This window comes from Ochotona princeps, chromosome 21 (genome assembly GCF_030435755.1).
Source record: "Ochotona princeps isolate mOchPri1 chromosome 21, mOchPri1.hap1, whole genome shotgun sequence".
NCBI lineage: Eukaryota > Metazoa > Chordata > Mammalia > Lagomorpha > Ochotonidae > Ochotona > Ochotona princeps.
Genome location: NC_080852.1, coordinates 16,806,690 through 16,823,577, shown reverse-complemented (window position 1 = coordinate 16,823,577; position 16,888 = coordinate 16,806,690). Strand labels below are relative to the sequence as shown.

The window sequence follows — 16,888 nt, the reverse complement described above, 5'->3', positions numbered from 1 at the left end:
GCGCATGATAAGTTTAGATGCCCTCTCTGTCATTGCCTCATCTCTTCAATATCTGTTTGGAAGGTCAGACTTCTATTTCCTTGGGCAAACATTAAAACCCAAGACAGTTACAGACTTCTTTTGTATAGACTTAACCCAATTGCTAATCTGTTTCCCCTTATGTGGAGCTTTAAAAATAAAAATGTACTTGGCAATAAGTTATGTTGAAACTTGAAAGGGTGATTAATCTTACAGTGTTGCAGTAAGACTTAACAAAGCATTCTTTGTTTTGAACATTATTCAGAATTATTTTTTACTTCAATGAGACTGACTAGGCATTTTTCAGGAAAATGACCATAGAAATCTACATACTCCAGTTTGCCATTTTAGCTGGGGCGGGGCTGGGGAGCTGCAATTACATAATTTGCCGAGTTTGGGAGGAGCACTATTATTGTAACAAATAGCTTTTTCTGGAGTATCCAGAGTTTGCAGGATAAAATTTCAAGCCCCAAGGCTGAATATCTATTTTTAATCAAGTTGGATAAACATTTGAAGCTTGCTGGATTCAAGTGTGAAAGACTCTGTTATGAAATTTAACATTGACAGATTAACTTTGAAAAGAGTGGTTTATACTAACAGCCAACAAGCCTTACTGATGCCAACTTTTCCCAAAAAAGTTCTGTCCCTTACCATTTATTAGATGTATGATTTTAGACCATTTGCGAACCTCTTGGTGTCTTGATGTTCTCATCTGTAAAGATAGAAAAAAATCCCATTAACTATAAAAACCTCATTATCACTCCTGCTTTTTAAAAAATTACTCATTTTTCAAATAAGGTCACTAAAAAGTGCATGAAAACATAGCATCGTTTATCCTATGAAAGCAAGTGAAACCCACTGTGAGATACCTCCTCGCTCCTTGTAGAGTGACTGTTTCTAAAAATTCAAAGGAAAAGCAACATGCATGTCCAAAAATTCTGCTTTTCCTGCTGTGCCCTCACTAATGCTGGCTGTTCTTTAAAGCTTAATATATGATCCAGCAGCTGCTGTCATGCACCAAAAGAAGATGGGATTATCACCCTGTAAGGGAACCTGTACTCACCCATTCATTTCAGCATTTTTCACAGTAACCTGGAGAAATAATTTACATGTCTGTAGATGAAGAACCACATTATGAATATACTAACTCTAGAAAGATATTCTGCCATCTGTCATGATGGGGCACTGAAGGACATTATGCCAAGCAGTAATAGTGATGATCGCACAGACAGGTGGAATCAAACAATTTGAATTTACAAAGCTGGAGTCCAAAGCAGTGATGGTCAGTAGCGCGGGAAAGGGGGAAGGAGGCACATGGTGCCCGGTGGATGCAGAGCTGCAGGTGTGAGTAATGTGGAGTCTAGAGAGCTAGCATAGAATACGTAGAATATACTGAGATTGCTATCAAACTGAGTAATTATGTGTAATGACAGAAATATTAATTTGCCTCATAGTAACTTTAAAATCTAGGGGTATCCCAAAATATCACATATATATCTTAATACATACAACAAAATTAATTTTAAAGGCTATCCCCCTATCTTTCCTGGGATATTATAAAAATTAAGATGGACAATGTTTATGACAGTCCTTTGCAAAATATTACTCAACTCTGTAACTGTTACCATAACTGTATGAAATAACTCTTAGTGTTCCTTGGCTAGTTAAAGTAGTATCAGTGTCCCAAGATCCTGCTGCGAACCTGGCAGGCACTAAAAGGAATACTTCTCCATCCCGGTTTGACAGCCCCTGCACAGGGGGTATCTGGCAGTTACAGTAACAATTGGGAGATGCTGGAAAATCGTTATTAAAATATACTTTAAGACAGAACACAATTGCCATCAAATTCCCCATTGGCTAGGGATATAATTCTATCAGTTCAATGCAAAAGATGATTTGAGGGTCACAAAAATGGTAAATAGCAGAAATCATTCTAAAATGTAAAACGACTCTTCCAGGGCACTGCTGAGTTAATTTTTTTCTTCCGTGCTTCCCAAAGGCAGAAGATGAGTTTGTGTACTGGCCCAGTCGAGAGGAATCCATGAACTGCGAGGCCTTTACGGTCACCCTTATCAGCAAAGACAGACTGTGCCTCTCTAACGAAGAGCAAATCATCATCCATGACTTCATCCTTGAAGCTACACAGGTAACCCCAACTTCAGTGCCTTCCAAGTCACAAAGAAGTAATTTTCCATCCTCGAGATGGGCCAGGGCACTTGAGGGAAACTTAATTTTAAATACATACATTTTTCCATTATTTTCTTTCCTCAAATATTCTTCCAGCTAACTAGATGAAATGCAGTGGTTCCTCTATTTCAGCATGCATACAAATTGGTCTGCTGACCTAGTTATAAAAACAATATACTACAGCTCAGTATTTTCTTGCCATCAGAAGTGCAAGCCTTGCAATGTGCTGCAGAGATAATAGCACATTTTTCAGTGTTTTTTTTTTCCTTTTCCTAGTAAACATTTAGATGCATTATAGCTCCTCCCTGTGGAATGTATAAGAGGGAGGACCCTCTTGAATTAGTGCATCAAGATTCCTCTAACCCTTCCTTGCTTTGTTCTTTAGATAAGTCACACAGGTTATTGTCACTTGAGACACTTGCTTCAAACTATGATTTTTCTGTTTCACTACCGTGACCAGCAGTAGCATGGTCAGTCTAGCTTTTTCAGTCTTACTAGTTGCACTGTGGCTAACCTAACTTTGTTCAGAGTTATCTGTGATAGATAACACAACAAAACTTTGCTTCTGAGAAGTAATAGAGGACAGGCTGTGACTCTCAAGTTGTATTGTTTCCAGGATGACTACGTCCTAGAAGTTCGACACTTTCAGTGTCCCAAATGGCCAAATCCAGATGCCCCCATAAGCAGTACCTTTGAACTGATCAATGTTATCAAGGAAGAGGCCTTAACACGGGATGGCCCCACCATTGTTCATGACGAGTAGGTATCTCCTAATTTAAAAAATTCAGGTATTTGTTTCTGCTGAATTGCTATAGTGGAAGGGGAATCAAAGTGTTACAACTTACCCTCTCTCAGCTTGTGACAGTCCTCTGCTTTATGAAATTGTCCACATATTGAGGTTCTGTTTATACTGCAACATGCAAATTCTTTCAGAAGTCTTCAAGTTCACCTAGAATGTATATGCTAGAAAAAAAAGCCATAGCTTAATTTTCCAATGTAGACTTGTACGCCTTGAGCTTTCAATAGCTTATACTGGCATATCCAATTATATTTATCATCGTTGATTATAACTACTACTGAATTTATTAGTAATCCTTCACATTAATTAGTTAATTTTTTAAAAAGTATTTACCCTGAATTTTAGCAATTATGGGTTAGGGAAGGAGCTGTTTAATCATGATTGAGTTGCTGTATATGGTAAAGTTACTGTTTTTGATCTTAATATTTAGAGGTAATGATGTCTTTTAAGGCTTACCGTAGTTTTTGGGGTTCAAAGGTAAAGAACATGGACTTCAAAGGGAAAAGATAACTTGTGCATAGTCCCAGACTTCTAAATGTCAAAGTGACGTTAAAATACAGAAGGCTGGAGTTGAGTACAAAGGAACACACCCCTGGTGTATAGATGTTTGCAGTGGCACTTTGTGGCAGGAAGCCAACCTGTACATCAGTTGTGTAATCCTTTCACATTTAGAATCTCCCAAACATTAAGCTGGAATGAAACCTATTACACATTGTCACTTCTAGTTTAGTTCCACAGTAGCTCCCTTGATCGACAAATTGTCAACTAGTCCAGTAACAAGACATTTCTTGAAAGTACAGTTGTTTGTTACATATGGGGACTGAGCCTGTGTCAGCACCTTCAGCTCAAGTCAAAATTCCCTTCCACATTTGAGGTAGGCCATGCTATTGTTACTTACAAGAGTTTTGTGACCTTTCCCAGGGAACAGTTAACTATTCCAAAATCAAGGCCTGAATATAACTTAATTAGGATGGATGGATAGCTTAGTGATTATTATTGTTTTTTCCATCTTAACAAAACGTTTCTATTAAGAGGCCTCTCGAGAACCCATTTCTCATATTGGAATCCCTGGGTTCAATCCCAGCTTCATGTGTGATGCCACTCCTTGTTGGTATGTATCTTGGGGCCAGCAAAGCCCGTCACTCACAGAGAAGATCCAGCATGAGCTCTGGCTGCCGGGCCCAGGCCTGGCTGTTGCAGGCATTTGAGCAACTTTCGCTCTGTGCCTTTCAAACACAATGAAAATAAAACAACTGTTTAAACATTTTGTTTGAAATACAGATTAACAGAAAGAGTAAGAGACAGATTGTCTTTCTCTCCTCTGTTGCACTCCCAAAATGGCTGCAAAGGTCAGCATTGAACTGATCCAAACCCAGGAGTCTCTTCTGGATCTACTACGTGGGTAAAGGGGCCCAAGGACCTGAGCCATCCTCCACTGCCTTCCAAGGTCCTAAGCAGGAAGCTGAAATGAAAGTGGAGCAGAGGGCCCAGCAGCGTGGCCTAGCAGCTAAAGTCCTCACCTTGAACGTGCTGAGATCCCAGATGGGTGCCAGTTCGAATCCCGGAAGCTCCACTTCCCATCCAGCTCCCTGCTTGTGGCCTGGGAAAGCAGTTGAGGACAGCCCAAGAGTTTGGGACCCTGCACCCATGTGGGAGACCTGGAAGAGGTTCCAGGTTCCCAGCTTTGGATCGGCACAGCACCGGCCGTTGCGCTCACCTGGGGAGTGAATCATTGGATGAAGATCTTCCTCTCTGTATATCTGACTTTGTAATAAAAACAAATAAATCTTTAACAACAACAACAACAACAAAAAAAGTGGAGCAGCCAGGCTATAACAGTGCCCGTATGGACTGCTAGCCACCATGCCAGCATCACTTAAATGGCACTGTAAGATCAGTCCCTGAAAATGGCAATAGAAGAAACGCACAGCCTGTGACAGGGTGCTTGGTGTAACTCACTGTGGTATACCGGAGAGTAGTCAAGGGCTGCTCCTGGATATTGCCCCCACTCACTTGCATTAGCTTTGCATATACCTTCCAGATGTCACCAGTCTTTACTAATCCAGGCCCAAGTGTAAGGCTACTGTCCAGTTTGAGGATGGATGTTACTATTATGGTAACACTGTGAGGAACTGTCAGGTATCTAATCTTGTACTTCATGGTTAGGATAGAGGAAGAGAAAAAACACAATCACAACCACCATTGAACACTGCATGGAACTGTTAAGTGAACTTACCTGGATTCACCTTTGGTTACAGTTTTCTTACTTAGTGACTTTTGCTTTGTGTAAGTACTTACTATATATGCTACCTCTAGATTTAATCAAACGTAGCTTGTCCTTGGGCCTAGATTCAAAAATCATTTACAGAAATGTGTTAACTCACTTAGCATTCATAGGAAATATATTAATTGCATGGAAATTATATTTCCATATTATTCAAAAGCAACTTAAAATTTTTAAACAATTGCTCCTTGTGGACCACAGATTTTTCTGGCCTACAAGCACTTAGTTGTACAGCCAGAAACATATCACAGTCCCTTGGGAATCCGGCTCATCTCCTTCCCAATCTTTCGCAGTCCAGTCTAGGTATACTTTCTACCTCCCAAGTATACCTTCCTCTGCCTGGCCCCTGCAAATGCTGCTTCTTTCCTCAGAAAACTGCTTTCTTGGAGACCATGTTGAATTGATCCCACAGGTACTAATCAAAATCCTAAACAGATACCACATCCTTACCAATGCACACATCATTCCCATGTCTCATGTCCCAGAACTGTTTGTGTTTCTGTCACTTCCACATTGCTGAGTCCACCATCAGTGACTTACTCAGACTATGGCAGAGTGGGTGCTGCTACATGAATGCATTCTGTGCCGTAACTGATATACATACTCTTACAGGCACTGGCTCAAAGTCATTTGGCTTTTTAAGCTCATCTATGATCTGCATTATTACAGTCAACTTGTAAAACTAATATGCAAAGTGTTTGTAAACTCAAAAGTAGGACTGGACCCAGCGCAGTGGCCTAGCGGCTAAAGTCCTCATCTTGAACATGCTGGGATCCCAGTTGGGTGGCGGTTCTAATCCCAACAGCCCTCAGCTCCCTGCTTGTTGCCTGGGAAAGCAGTCAAGGACAGCCCTAAGCCTTGGGACCCTGCACCCACATGGAAGACCTGGAAGAGGTTCCTGGCTGCTGGCTTTGGATCAGCTCAGCTCCAGTCTTGGGGTCACTTGGGGAATGAATCATCAGATAGAAGATCTTCCTCTCTGTACATCTGCCTTTCCCATAAAAACGAATAAATTTTTAAAAAAAGGTAACACTTCCTTACGTCTGATGCAAGGACAAGTTTCTTCTTACCTAGTTGGTCTGCTCAGGTGTCTTTTTAGTACCTGTTCTCAGATGATTTATCTAGAAATAAAACTCACCAAAAAAGACCCTATTTCTATTTGAAGACAAACACCTTAATGATGAAGTGCATCATTGTCATCATGTGGTCGGAGATGGATCCGTACCATTACTGTCAGACTGTGAAAGTATTTTCTGTCCCTAGATAAGAAATCGAGACCACAGGAATGAGTTTTCCTTCCCGCTCCACTAATTTCTAAGACAAGCTTCACTTACTGCACCATGACAGGGTCCTAACTTTTAGTTGCATGATTATGATTTTATATACGGTTTTAAACCAAGCAATTTAACAAATTATTTAAAATATGCAGTTAAATGGCAATAGATGTTATATGTAGTACTATGTACGAACCTCAGTGTTATTTTGTTTTTTAATGAGTTATTTTTAAGTGCCAATTTACAGTGACTCACTCCCCAAATTGCGGCAAATGGCTGAGGCTGAGCCAGTCTGAGGCCAAGAGCTTCTTTTGGGTCTCCGTTGTGGGTGCAGGACCCAAGGACTTAAGCCATCCTACACTGATTTCCCAGGCAATAAGCACACAGCTAAACAGGCAGTGGAGCAGCCAGGACATGAATAGCCACCCCTACAGAATGCCAGCGCCACGGGTGGAGGATTAACTAGTTAAACCATGGCATCAGCTCTCCTCAGTGTTTTAAAATGGATATAAATGAATATACCCAGAGTATTTAAAGTAGTGGCCAATGATATTCTCTACAGTCTTGCTTGATCTCAGTTACGTTATCACTTCAGCATCACATCTATGAAGTGCAATAAGCACCCGCAGTCCTCCTGCAATCAGAGCTTCTGGAAGAGCCTTCTATTTCCAGCCCTTCTACTTTCATTGTAGTGCTATGTATATAACAGATATTAATAGGACTTGTGTATTTCATTGATTTACTTGAATTTCTAGTAGTTTTTTTTTTTAAAGATTTATTTTTATTACAAAGTCAGATACACAGAGAGGAGGAGAGACAGAGAGGAAGATCTTCCGTCCGATGATTCACTCCCCAAGTGAGACTGTCCGTTGGCTGCTGGGGAAAGGCTCTGAGGTTCTTTTCCTTTTCGGCTTTGGGGTTGCTTTGGCTCCCGGGGTGGGAGAGGGGAAGGACCCATGAGGAGAGGAGGTGCTTTTCCACCCTCTCCCGCCTGTCTTGCTCCTGGCTTTCCTCAGGCCTAGGCTCCCTCCCGTGGGATCCATCCAAGCCAGGGCCTGGAGCTGCTCCAGGACAGTCCTGGCCCCCTGGAGGCCCTGGCTCCCCGGCCTGGAAGGGAAGCGGCTTCCAGCCGAGGGGCTGGGGGCCAGGAAGGACGGCTTGGTTCTTCGGGCAGAGAACACGGAGTCTCGTGTGAGGATTTTTACATATTGTATCTATAATATAAACATATCAAAGTCAACAAAAAAAAAAAAGCCAGGAACCTGGAACCTCTTCCGGGTCTCCCACGCGGGTGCAGGGTCCTAATGCTTTGGGCCGTCCTCGACTGCTTTCCCAGGCCACAAGCAGGGAGCTGGATGGGAAGTGGAGCTGCCGGGATTAGAACCGGCTCCCATATGGGATCCCGGGGCTTTCAAGGCGAGGACTTTAGCCGCTAGGCCACGCCGCTGGGCCCTCTAGTATAGTTTTAAAGCCTCGTTGTTAGGTACTTCCTGTTAACAGTGGCTAATACAGGGAAGGTTACCCATAGATAAGCAACATTATTCCTCTTGGACAGCACACTCCATAACTGACTTTTCTGACCACAGATAGTTTTTAAAAAGAGCTGAGAGTAAGTTAAATGCTTGCCAGAACTCTGACAGGCCATTTACAAGCAAGTCACATTCTTTGATTACAGGAAACCAGAGGCAGCTGGCATAGCAGCACCAGTGCCAACCAGCTTCCCAACCTGCTACCCACCTTGGTGACTCGGAGTAAGTTCCTGTCTCTGGGCTGGACTAGTCATGGCCTTTGCAGTCACTTAGGGAGAGAACCCGCAAGTGAAGATTCTCTAACCCAGTCTCAAACAAATAATTAAATCTTTAAAAAAGGAACCAGATAAACCCCTTGCAAAATACGAAGCAGTAAATGGTAAAATCAGGGCCAGCACAGTGATGTAACAGGCCAATCCTTACCCTGTGGTGTCAGCATTCCATTTGGGCAGCAGTTTGTGTCCTGGTTGCTTTACTTCCCATTCAACTCGCTACTTATATCTGGGAGAGTGGCAGACAATAGTCCAGCGCCTTGGGGCCCTGCCCCCGTGTGGAGCCTTGGAAGAATCTCATGGCTTCCAGCTTCAGAGCAGCTCAGCTATGCCATTGCCACCCTTTGGAGAGTGAACCAGTGAATGGACCATCTCTCTCTCCTTTCTGTAACATCCGTGCTCAAAATGAAAAATAAATCTTGAAAATAAAAAAGGAAGGGCTGGGCCTGGCGCGATAGCGTATAAAGTCCTCACCTTGCACGCACCAGGATCCCATACGGTTGCCAGTTCTGATCTCGACATCCCTGCTTCTCATCCAGCTCCCTGCTTGTGGCCTGGGGAAGCAGTCGAGGATGGCCCAAAGCCTTGGGACCCTGCACCTGCGTGGGAGACCCAGAAGAGCTCCTGGCTCCAGATTGGCTCTGCTCCAGCCGTTGTGGTCACTTGGGGAGTGAACCATCAGACAGAAGATCTTCCTCTCTCTCTCTTCTCCTCTCTGTATTTCTGACTTTGTAATATTAATAAATAAATCTTTAAAAAGGAAGGGTAAAACCAAACTAATGAAGGGGCAGAGGTGGTATAATTTAAGGAGTCCTTATCTAGTATAAGATCTCTCTCTGAAAATACTAGAAGGAAAAGAAAATTACTTGATTCTTTGAACCCCAAGGAGAAAGAGTAGTTGCCATATTCTAGGGTTATTGTGAGGATGAACCTGCCCCACGTGAGATACTCAGACGAGATCTAGACACAGTATTCTACCACAAATTACTTGTTACTAAAAATTGAACAAAAAAACATTAGGGTCCACCAAATCCTGACCAATGCTGTATTTCAACAATGAGAATGGTTTAAGCCTCCTCTAAAACAGACAAGGGGTAGCATCAGAATGGTAAATATTTGTTAATCTTAGCTATTTTAATATGAATGCAAAACTAAGCAAAATATCAAGAAAACCCAGTGTATTAAAAATAAATGCTAATGAAGAGCTGGTTAAACATGACCAACAAACTGAGTTCAGGGCATTATTAAGATACCTATATTAAATATTCATACATACATACACATACTGGAAATAACACCAATCCATGTTGTTCCCCCTCCAAAGAATATAATTAGAGCAATGTAAAAATAGAAAGCATTCTATTTTGATAAATGTTATTTATCAGTGCCCAGTATTCAATATTCTTAACACTTAGAAATTTGACCATTAAAAGATACACATGGTACCTGCGGTCAGCTCAAAAATATAAAACTGTTTAGACTCTGACCTAACTACCCCCTGACAAAAAAAAAAGAGATTTATTAAGCATAGACACTGAAAAGAAGCAAAATTTATATTGGCAGCTAAAGATGTGGCCAACTAGGCCCAGCGAGGTGGCCTAGCAGCTAAATTCCTCACCTTGAACACGCCAGGATCCCAGATGGGCGCCGGTTCTAATCCCAGCAGCTCTGCTTGCCATCCAACTCCCTGCTTGTGGCCTGAGAAACCAGTTGAGGACAGCCCAAAGCCTTGGGTTCCTGCACCCGTGTGGGGGACCTGGAAGAGGTTCCTGGCTCCTTGGGTTCAGATCGGCACAGCACCAGCTGTTGCAGCCACTTGGGGAGTGAATCATCAGACAGAAGATCTTCCTCTGTCTCTCCTCCTCTCTGTATCTGCCATTCCAACAAAAATAAATTTTAAAAAAATGTGGCCAACTACCTAGAAAATCTTACAGCCTAAACACAGTTCTGCTCTGTGATTAAAGTTCACCATGTGAAAATCAGGAATTTTCCTATGCATCAAATAATATTAAACAGAAAATACCCCAGGAAAAGACCCTGTTAGGAATACCAGAAAATCTCAGGTACCTATTGCTTAACATAAAAACCAAATTGGCAAGCATTATAGAGAATAAAAGATAACCAAGAAGTAGAGAAAAAAAAAATCACAAACAGAAAACTCAAAATTGAACAGAATTATCTATGTGTGCAAGCTAACCAAAATCCCATCTAGTTTTGTGGTCCTTAACAATCTAGTTTCAAACTCAATGCAAAAGAAGATGGGAGTAGGTGAACACTTAAAAGCATTTACTTTACCTATACCTACAATGCCATGAAATGACTGTGCCACTGCAGTAACATGGGGAAAGGGGGAGGATATTCCTATACCTATGAAACTTTCATGGAAATAACAAAAAAAGGGGAGGGGTAAGCATTTTGAAATGAATGTGTAACTGAAACTGAGATGTGGTAATATATATGTACGTAACACTAAAATTATTTAGGATGAAATAATGTAGAGAAGCCCAGCACTATAATAATAGGAATGTACTTCCACAGATATCAAACCTATTAAAGAATCTATATTTAAGTATGGGGAGACACAAGCATCAGATTAATGAATGGGGAAAAAGTTTAGAAACAGACCATGTTTGAAATCTTAAGTCTATAATAAGAGGCCAGCTCAGGCCAGCTCTAAGGGGGCTGGGCGTTTGCCGCTGGTTAAGCCACTGCTTGGGACAGCAGCGCCTCCCATCAGAGTGCCTGGGCTTCAGTGCTGGCTGCGCCTCTTGTCCCAGCTGTCCACTAACATGCACAGCGGGCAGCAGGCGGCGACAGCTGAGTGGGACAGCTTGACACTCGTGTGGAAGATCCAGAGCAACTCCCAGGCCTGGGATTCTTCCAGGATCAGCCCCGTCTGTTGTAACTCGGGGGATAAAAGCACTCTGCCTTACAAATACATAATTTTTCTGAAAAGCCAAGACATTGGGTTATTCACTTGAAAAAAACTATCATTGGATCACCCCTTACATTAAACCAAGAATAAGATTCAGATAAATCATTAAAAGAAAATGTAGAAAAGTATCTTTCAAATACTGGGCTAGAGCATTCTCAAACAACCAAAACAGCCAAAAATCAAAATATTAACTTAATCATACATACTTTGATGTAGCAACTAAGACTGAAAGACTACAGACAGTGTTGAGAGACTTAAGACTGAAATGCAACATAGACTATAGGTAATTTTTCTTATAATCCCATTTACAAGAGATATACCTAAAAGTTATGCAGTGTAAATCTATTAAAGCAGTTTCTGAAGAGGAAAAGACATGATCACTATAGAGAAAAAAAAAATCAACCTTCCTTGTAGTCAAGGAAAGGAAAATTAAAACATTAAGTCAAAGATTTTCACCTAGTAGACTAACAAAGTGTTTAAAACAAACAACATGAACAATATTCTCATGCTAGCTGCAATGTGAATGGTAACAATGCTTGGGAAAACATATGGTAGCATCCTTAGAACTCAAAATAGACATACATATGACCCAACTTTTAAACTCATGATTTCTTTGCTAAAGTGCAGAAACTACAAACAAGCCAGAGGGAAAGGAATAAATACGCTGTGCTTTCCACGGCTGAAACACTGCACAATATTTAAATGTACCAATAAGCCAAAATATGGCATGCATACCACATTTTAGCTGTGAAGTTGATTTTGTAGATAAAATGGATCATGGACTTATTTGTACCCACATCAAACGTGTAAAGCCAGCACAGTATTTAATTAGACATGATTTCAGAAGTTCCTCTACTCAGTGGTTTCTAGAACAGTGGGACATGGCACCTGAACTGTAATGTCATCCCTACCAGTTAGCTGCAGTGCCACTCATCCTAGATGGAAGCTAGTGACATTACAGGTTCCCATAAAAACTGGAGTTAAGAATCTGGCCTTTGTATGTGTGACGCAAAAAGAACAACATTTATTTTTCCAAGAATTTTGTAGAAAGAATCCTCATTTGTATTGCACTTCAGTGCAACAATAGTTAATATGAAACTAACTTTGACAATTCTGTTACATGGTTTTGAACCACATATTTCCACTGGTGATTTTTCCTATTTTGTCAACTCAGTTTAGCTTTGGGCGATTATTAAAAAAAATTCCTCAGGGCCCAGCACGGTAGCCTAACGCTAAACAACTCGTCTCGCCTTCAAAGTGCCGGGATCCCATATGGGTGCTGGTTCTAATCCCAGCAGCCTCACTTCCCATCCAGCTCCCTGATTGTGTCCTGGGAAAGCAGTCATGGACATCCCAAAGCCTGTGGGAGACCCGGGGGAGACTCCTGGCTTCAGATGGGCGCAGTTCCAGCCGTTGTGGCTGATTGGGGAGTAAATCAGTGGATGGAAGATTTCCCTCTCTGTCTCTCCTCTTCTCCGTATATCTGACATTCCAAGGCTTATCATTTTTCTGTTGTACCACCCAATTCACCCCAACATTAAATCTTCTGTTCTCTCTAGTCTGCATTTTTTCAAAGGTAGAGAGAAAGAAGGATCTATACACTCTGGATACTCCCATTTCATATTAGGCATTGAGTAAACACATCTGACAACCAGTTTGGAAGATGTCATAGACAAGTATCATCTCCATGCTAGCTTCTAAATCTTTCCCCGTCCAGCATTTTTAGAGGTCAATGCATTCTTGGTTTCTGTTCAAAGCAAGGCCTGCTGGTGATTTCATTCCAGTAGATTCAGTCTCAGCAAATCTGACCTAGCATCCTTTCCCTCCCTCCCTCCAGGTATGGAGCGGTTTCAGCAGGAATGTTATGTGCCCTTACCACCCTATCCCAGCAACTGGAGAATGAAAATGCTGTGGATGTTTTCCAGGTTGCAAAAATGATCAATCTTATGAGGCCTGGTGTATTCACAGACATTGTAAGTAACTTATTTGTAAAACCTGGGCAACATCAGTTGAAACACAAAACTCACAATTTAGACCAGTGCTTCTCAACGGAGGGTGACGTTGCTCTTTGTGGGACGTTTGGCCACGTCAGGACACTTTTCTGATGGTCATGAATGCAGACGGTAGTCAGGTGTCTAGTGACCACAGTTTAGAAATATTGCCAGACATCCTAGAGTGCACAAGACATCCTGGGGCAACTCAATTCCTGGCCCAAATGCCAAATAATGCTGACGGTGAGAAACTCTGCTTCAGAGTGTCAGTCCATTGTTAATGACCTGTGTGAACAAGGAGAACTGGTTGGTCCCAAGCAGAGCAAAGGACATGAAGAAAGTAAGGAACTTAATTATCAAGTATTTCAGTTTAAAAGATCTTCAGTCTCTCTAGAGTATCTGTCATAATTGCTGCCTTAAGGGGAATCATCAACCTGTTCTTTGGCTCAAACTCTCTTCCTCTTGTTTTTCAGGAACAATACCAGTTTGTCTATAAGGCTATGCTCAGCTTGGTCAGCACGAAAGAAAATGGAAACGGTCCCATGACGGTGGACACAAATGGTGCTGTTCTAATCGCCGAGGAGTCAGACCCTGCGGAGAGCATGGAGTCTCTGGTGTGATTGGAATGCCGAGAGGGCACTGAATTTGTAAACTTCTTGGAGACTGACAACTTTTTTGAGGCCTTTTTTGCCAGACTCTAGGTTATACAATAACCCAGTTACTTTTTTACACTGATAAAAGTTTTGATATTTATTTTTTGCCATTTTATGTCTTAATGGTATCCTACTGAGCATTTGCACCTCTGTTCATTTCACACAGTGAAACAGTTTTACCTAGTTTGCACTATCTGATCAGTGTTACTGCCTATAATCTAATACTAAAGCAAACCCTGATGTGACATTCCATAACACATGCTACTTTTTTCGTTCAGTACAGTGCAGGTCTTTGTCCTGACAGTGAATCTTGCTTTCACTTTTTTTATTGCTCAAGCAGTTGCATTTTATTAGCAGGCAATGCTCGACTTGTCCTGAGTTGTCCTCTCCTGGTGTTATTTTCCCCTAGGCACTGCTCAATACTGTATGCCTTCTGTAATGTCAAGGAGTGGATGTGCATTTGCTTTGGCAGAACAGCATGCTGTTGAGTGCTACAAGGAAGGTTTAGTGAGGTCACGGCCTTGAATACGATTCCAAAATCAAAATCAGGAGGCTCAAGAGCTGCTTCAGAAGAACATTTCCTATTAGTTACAGAGTTATTCAAAGCTTAAAAAGTTGTGTCAAAATAAAGGCTCTCTCTGTATTACAGCTTTCACAGTAGCTATGTGGACAGTGTGTGTTATTTCCATTCTGATTCCGAGGTAGCTGCACCCCAAGTTCAGGGCTATCTAACAATAGAGAGATGGGACTATGTGACACAGGTGGAAGAGCCTTTACTCTTCACTAATGTTTCTTCACCTATCACACCATACGTCAAGACAGGTAGGATGAACATTTTGGTGTATAGTTTTTGAACTAGTCCTTTTAGAAGTTCCCTATTACACAGAAGTCTAATAAAAACTACCTATATAGTCACCATTCTTTTCTTTCCTTTTTGCCAAATGTTTGATAATAAATTTCCTGATTTTACACACCCTTACTATTTAATTGGATAAACACTGTATTATCAAAACTCTTGGGACTATCAAAAACTTCCACACATGGCAAATCTAATTTGGAGGGAGAAAACCAGAATTATGAAAAACAGGTGTTATCTACATGTTCAGGTAGTATCGAAGAGACACTTTGGTTTGGTTCTGTGTAATTCAGCCTCAACAACAGCTACACTTCAGGAAAAGCAGCCTGGGATCATTAGAAGCCAGAGCAGTTATCTGGATCACCTTCCAGAGAGATGTTCACACTGCGGTCCCGACTAGAAAAATTAGAAACCCTGGCAAGAAATATCAGCAGAGTCTGTTAGAAAAATAATCTACTTACCGTGACTCATTTCTTCCACTGTATGTCTGCTTTTGAGGGATGGATTCTGTCAGAACTGAAATGAGCCCCAGAACTGGGCCTGCAAAGAACAGATTTTCACTCGTTTTAAAATGCCTTTTATGGTTGTAACCTTCAACAAAGAGGCCACAGTAGCTGCTACACTACTACCAGGGTAGGCATGTAAGCATGAGTCGTCATGAGCATGGACACTCTATTATGCTGAGCTGGAGGACCCAGAGTCTACAGGCCAAGTCCAAGGGTTGATGTGCATAGACCAAGTCATCAGAGGTTTTAAGAACTGCCTAACAGACCAGGTTAAGCTCATCTGTTCACCACATAGGTTCAACAAAAGAGCCCTCATTTCAAAACAGACAAATGCTCGGTGTTTGGCGTTTGCTGTTAATGTGCTAGACGACAGGAATACCTTTTCAGCCTTCGGGTTTCAGCAGAGGTGCCACAGGAAGCTCCATCCCCCGCAGCCAAGCGTGAACCTCAGGGCTGCTACAAGGCTCATAGGTAGCAGGATGATGGCCAGAGTAAGTGAATTTAGCTGTACAGAGTATGGGTTTGAGCACTCTTCCCAGTAGAGGGCACAGTGGGATCGACATAGGGAAAGATAAAGTTGGAGATCCACTGGTCACTCTGGTTTTTCTTCACGAAAATATACAGTAGTTGGAAGACAAGTTTCAAGCACTCCCTTCTGGATTCAGTTCATAGAGGTGTATACCATCCAACACAATTCTGTGACTCTTAAGGGTATCAATCAGGATAGAGGAAACAGCCAGCCAGTAAAGTGGAAAACATGTTATTAATATGGTTAAGAAGTTCCCTGTGAGCTCTTTTCATGCTGACAGCAGGCTTGAACCAGTCTCCATATCCTGACCCACTAACCTGCAAGAGGTCGCTAAACTGCCCACCTTGCCAAAGGAATCCAAACACATTTCAATGAAGACAGTGAGTCAGCTGTACCTCTTCCTTTCACCAGTGTTTCCAATTATTAGTCATTTATTATTCACAAAAATGTATCTTTCCATAGGCAAAGCATTTCAAAGACAATACCGTCTTTGAGACATAAGCACACTGCTTAAGTAAATAACAAGGGTATTAGCGCTTGTACTTAGGGGGAAAGGAAATAGCTACTGCAAGTTAATGTGTACTATCTATAAGCTACAGTGTGTGTGTGTTTGTGTGTGTGTGTGTGTGTATAAATACAGCTCTAGACAAGCAAAATGCGCACATCATAAACCTGAATTGAAACTGGACAAAGTAGTCGTGCTGGACATCAGAGAAGAGGTACTTGTTGCCATCAAGGGAACTCATTCTTGCATCCGATAGCCACAGCCATGATACTTAAAATTGTCAACAAACAGATCTAAAGTAAGGGCAGTTTATTTGGTTTTCCTGATTTTTATGCTTTATAGTTTTAAAGCCCATTTAAAGTAAAAACAAAAAAAGTCTAACAAAGTTGAAGAAGGTGTTCAAGGTCAGGCTGTTGGGAGTTTTTAGCCCAGTCACATACTGAAATCAATAAATAACCTTAATTATTTTATAGGGACACAGCACAACTGCCTTGTTATGACTTTTTTAATGCATATATATTGTATTTAAAACTAAAATGCAGATACCAAT

The 16,888-nt window shown here is 41.5% G+C and overlaps 1 protein-coding gene and 1 long non-coding RNA gene across 4 annotated transcripts in view; one reads left to right on the top strand and one right to left on the bottom strand.

Moving 5' to 3' along the window:
- Positions 1 to 14,042, top strand: part of PTPRG (protein tyrosine phosphatase receptor type G) — a 698,717-nt gene extending 684,675 nt beyond the window's left edge. For all 3 annotated transcript variants that reach the window (XM_058678459.1, XM_058678457.1, XM_058678460.1), the window contains 4 exons: positions 2,018 to 2,164; positions 2,822 to 2,964; positions 13,136 to 13,271; positions 13,763 to 14,042. In XM_058678459.1, coding sequence (XP_058534442.1) covers positions 2,018 to 2,164; positions 2,822 to 2,964; positions 13,136 to 13,271; positions 13,763 to 13,909 — 573 coding nt within the window. In that variant the 3' untranslated portion in view covers positions 13,910 to 14,042. The remainder of the gene's footprint in view (positions 1 to 2,017; positions 2,165 to 2,821; positions 2,965 to 13,135; positions 13,272 to 13,762) is intronic.
- LOC131482821 (uncharacterized) lies at positions 560 to 15,791 on the bottom strand. The gene is made up of 5 exons (XR_009247319.1): positions 15,260 to 15,791; positions 13,326 to 13,574; positions 8,515 to 8,735; positions 3,051 to 3,168; positions 560 to 730 (listed from the first exon to the last, which is right to left on the bottom strand). It is a non-coding gene; the product is annotated as an uncharacterized LOC131482821 (long non-coding RNA).
- Between the last annotated feature and the right edge of the window lie 1,097 nt (positions 15,792 to 16,888).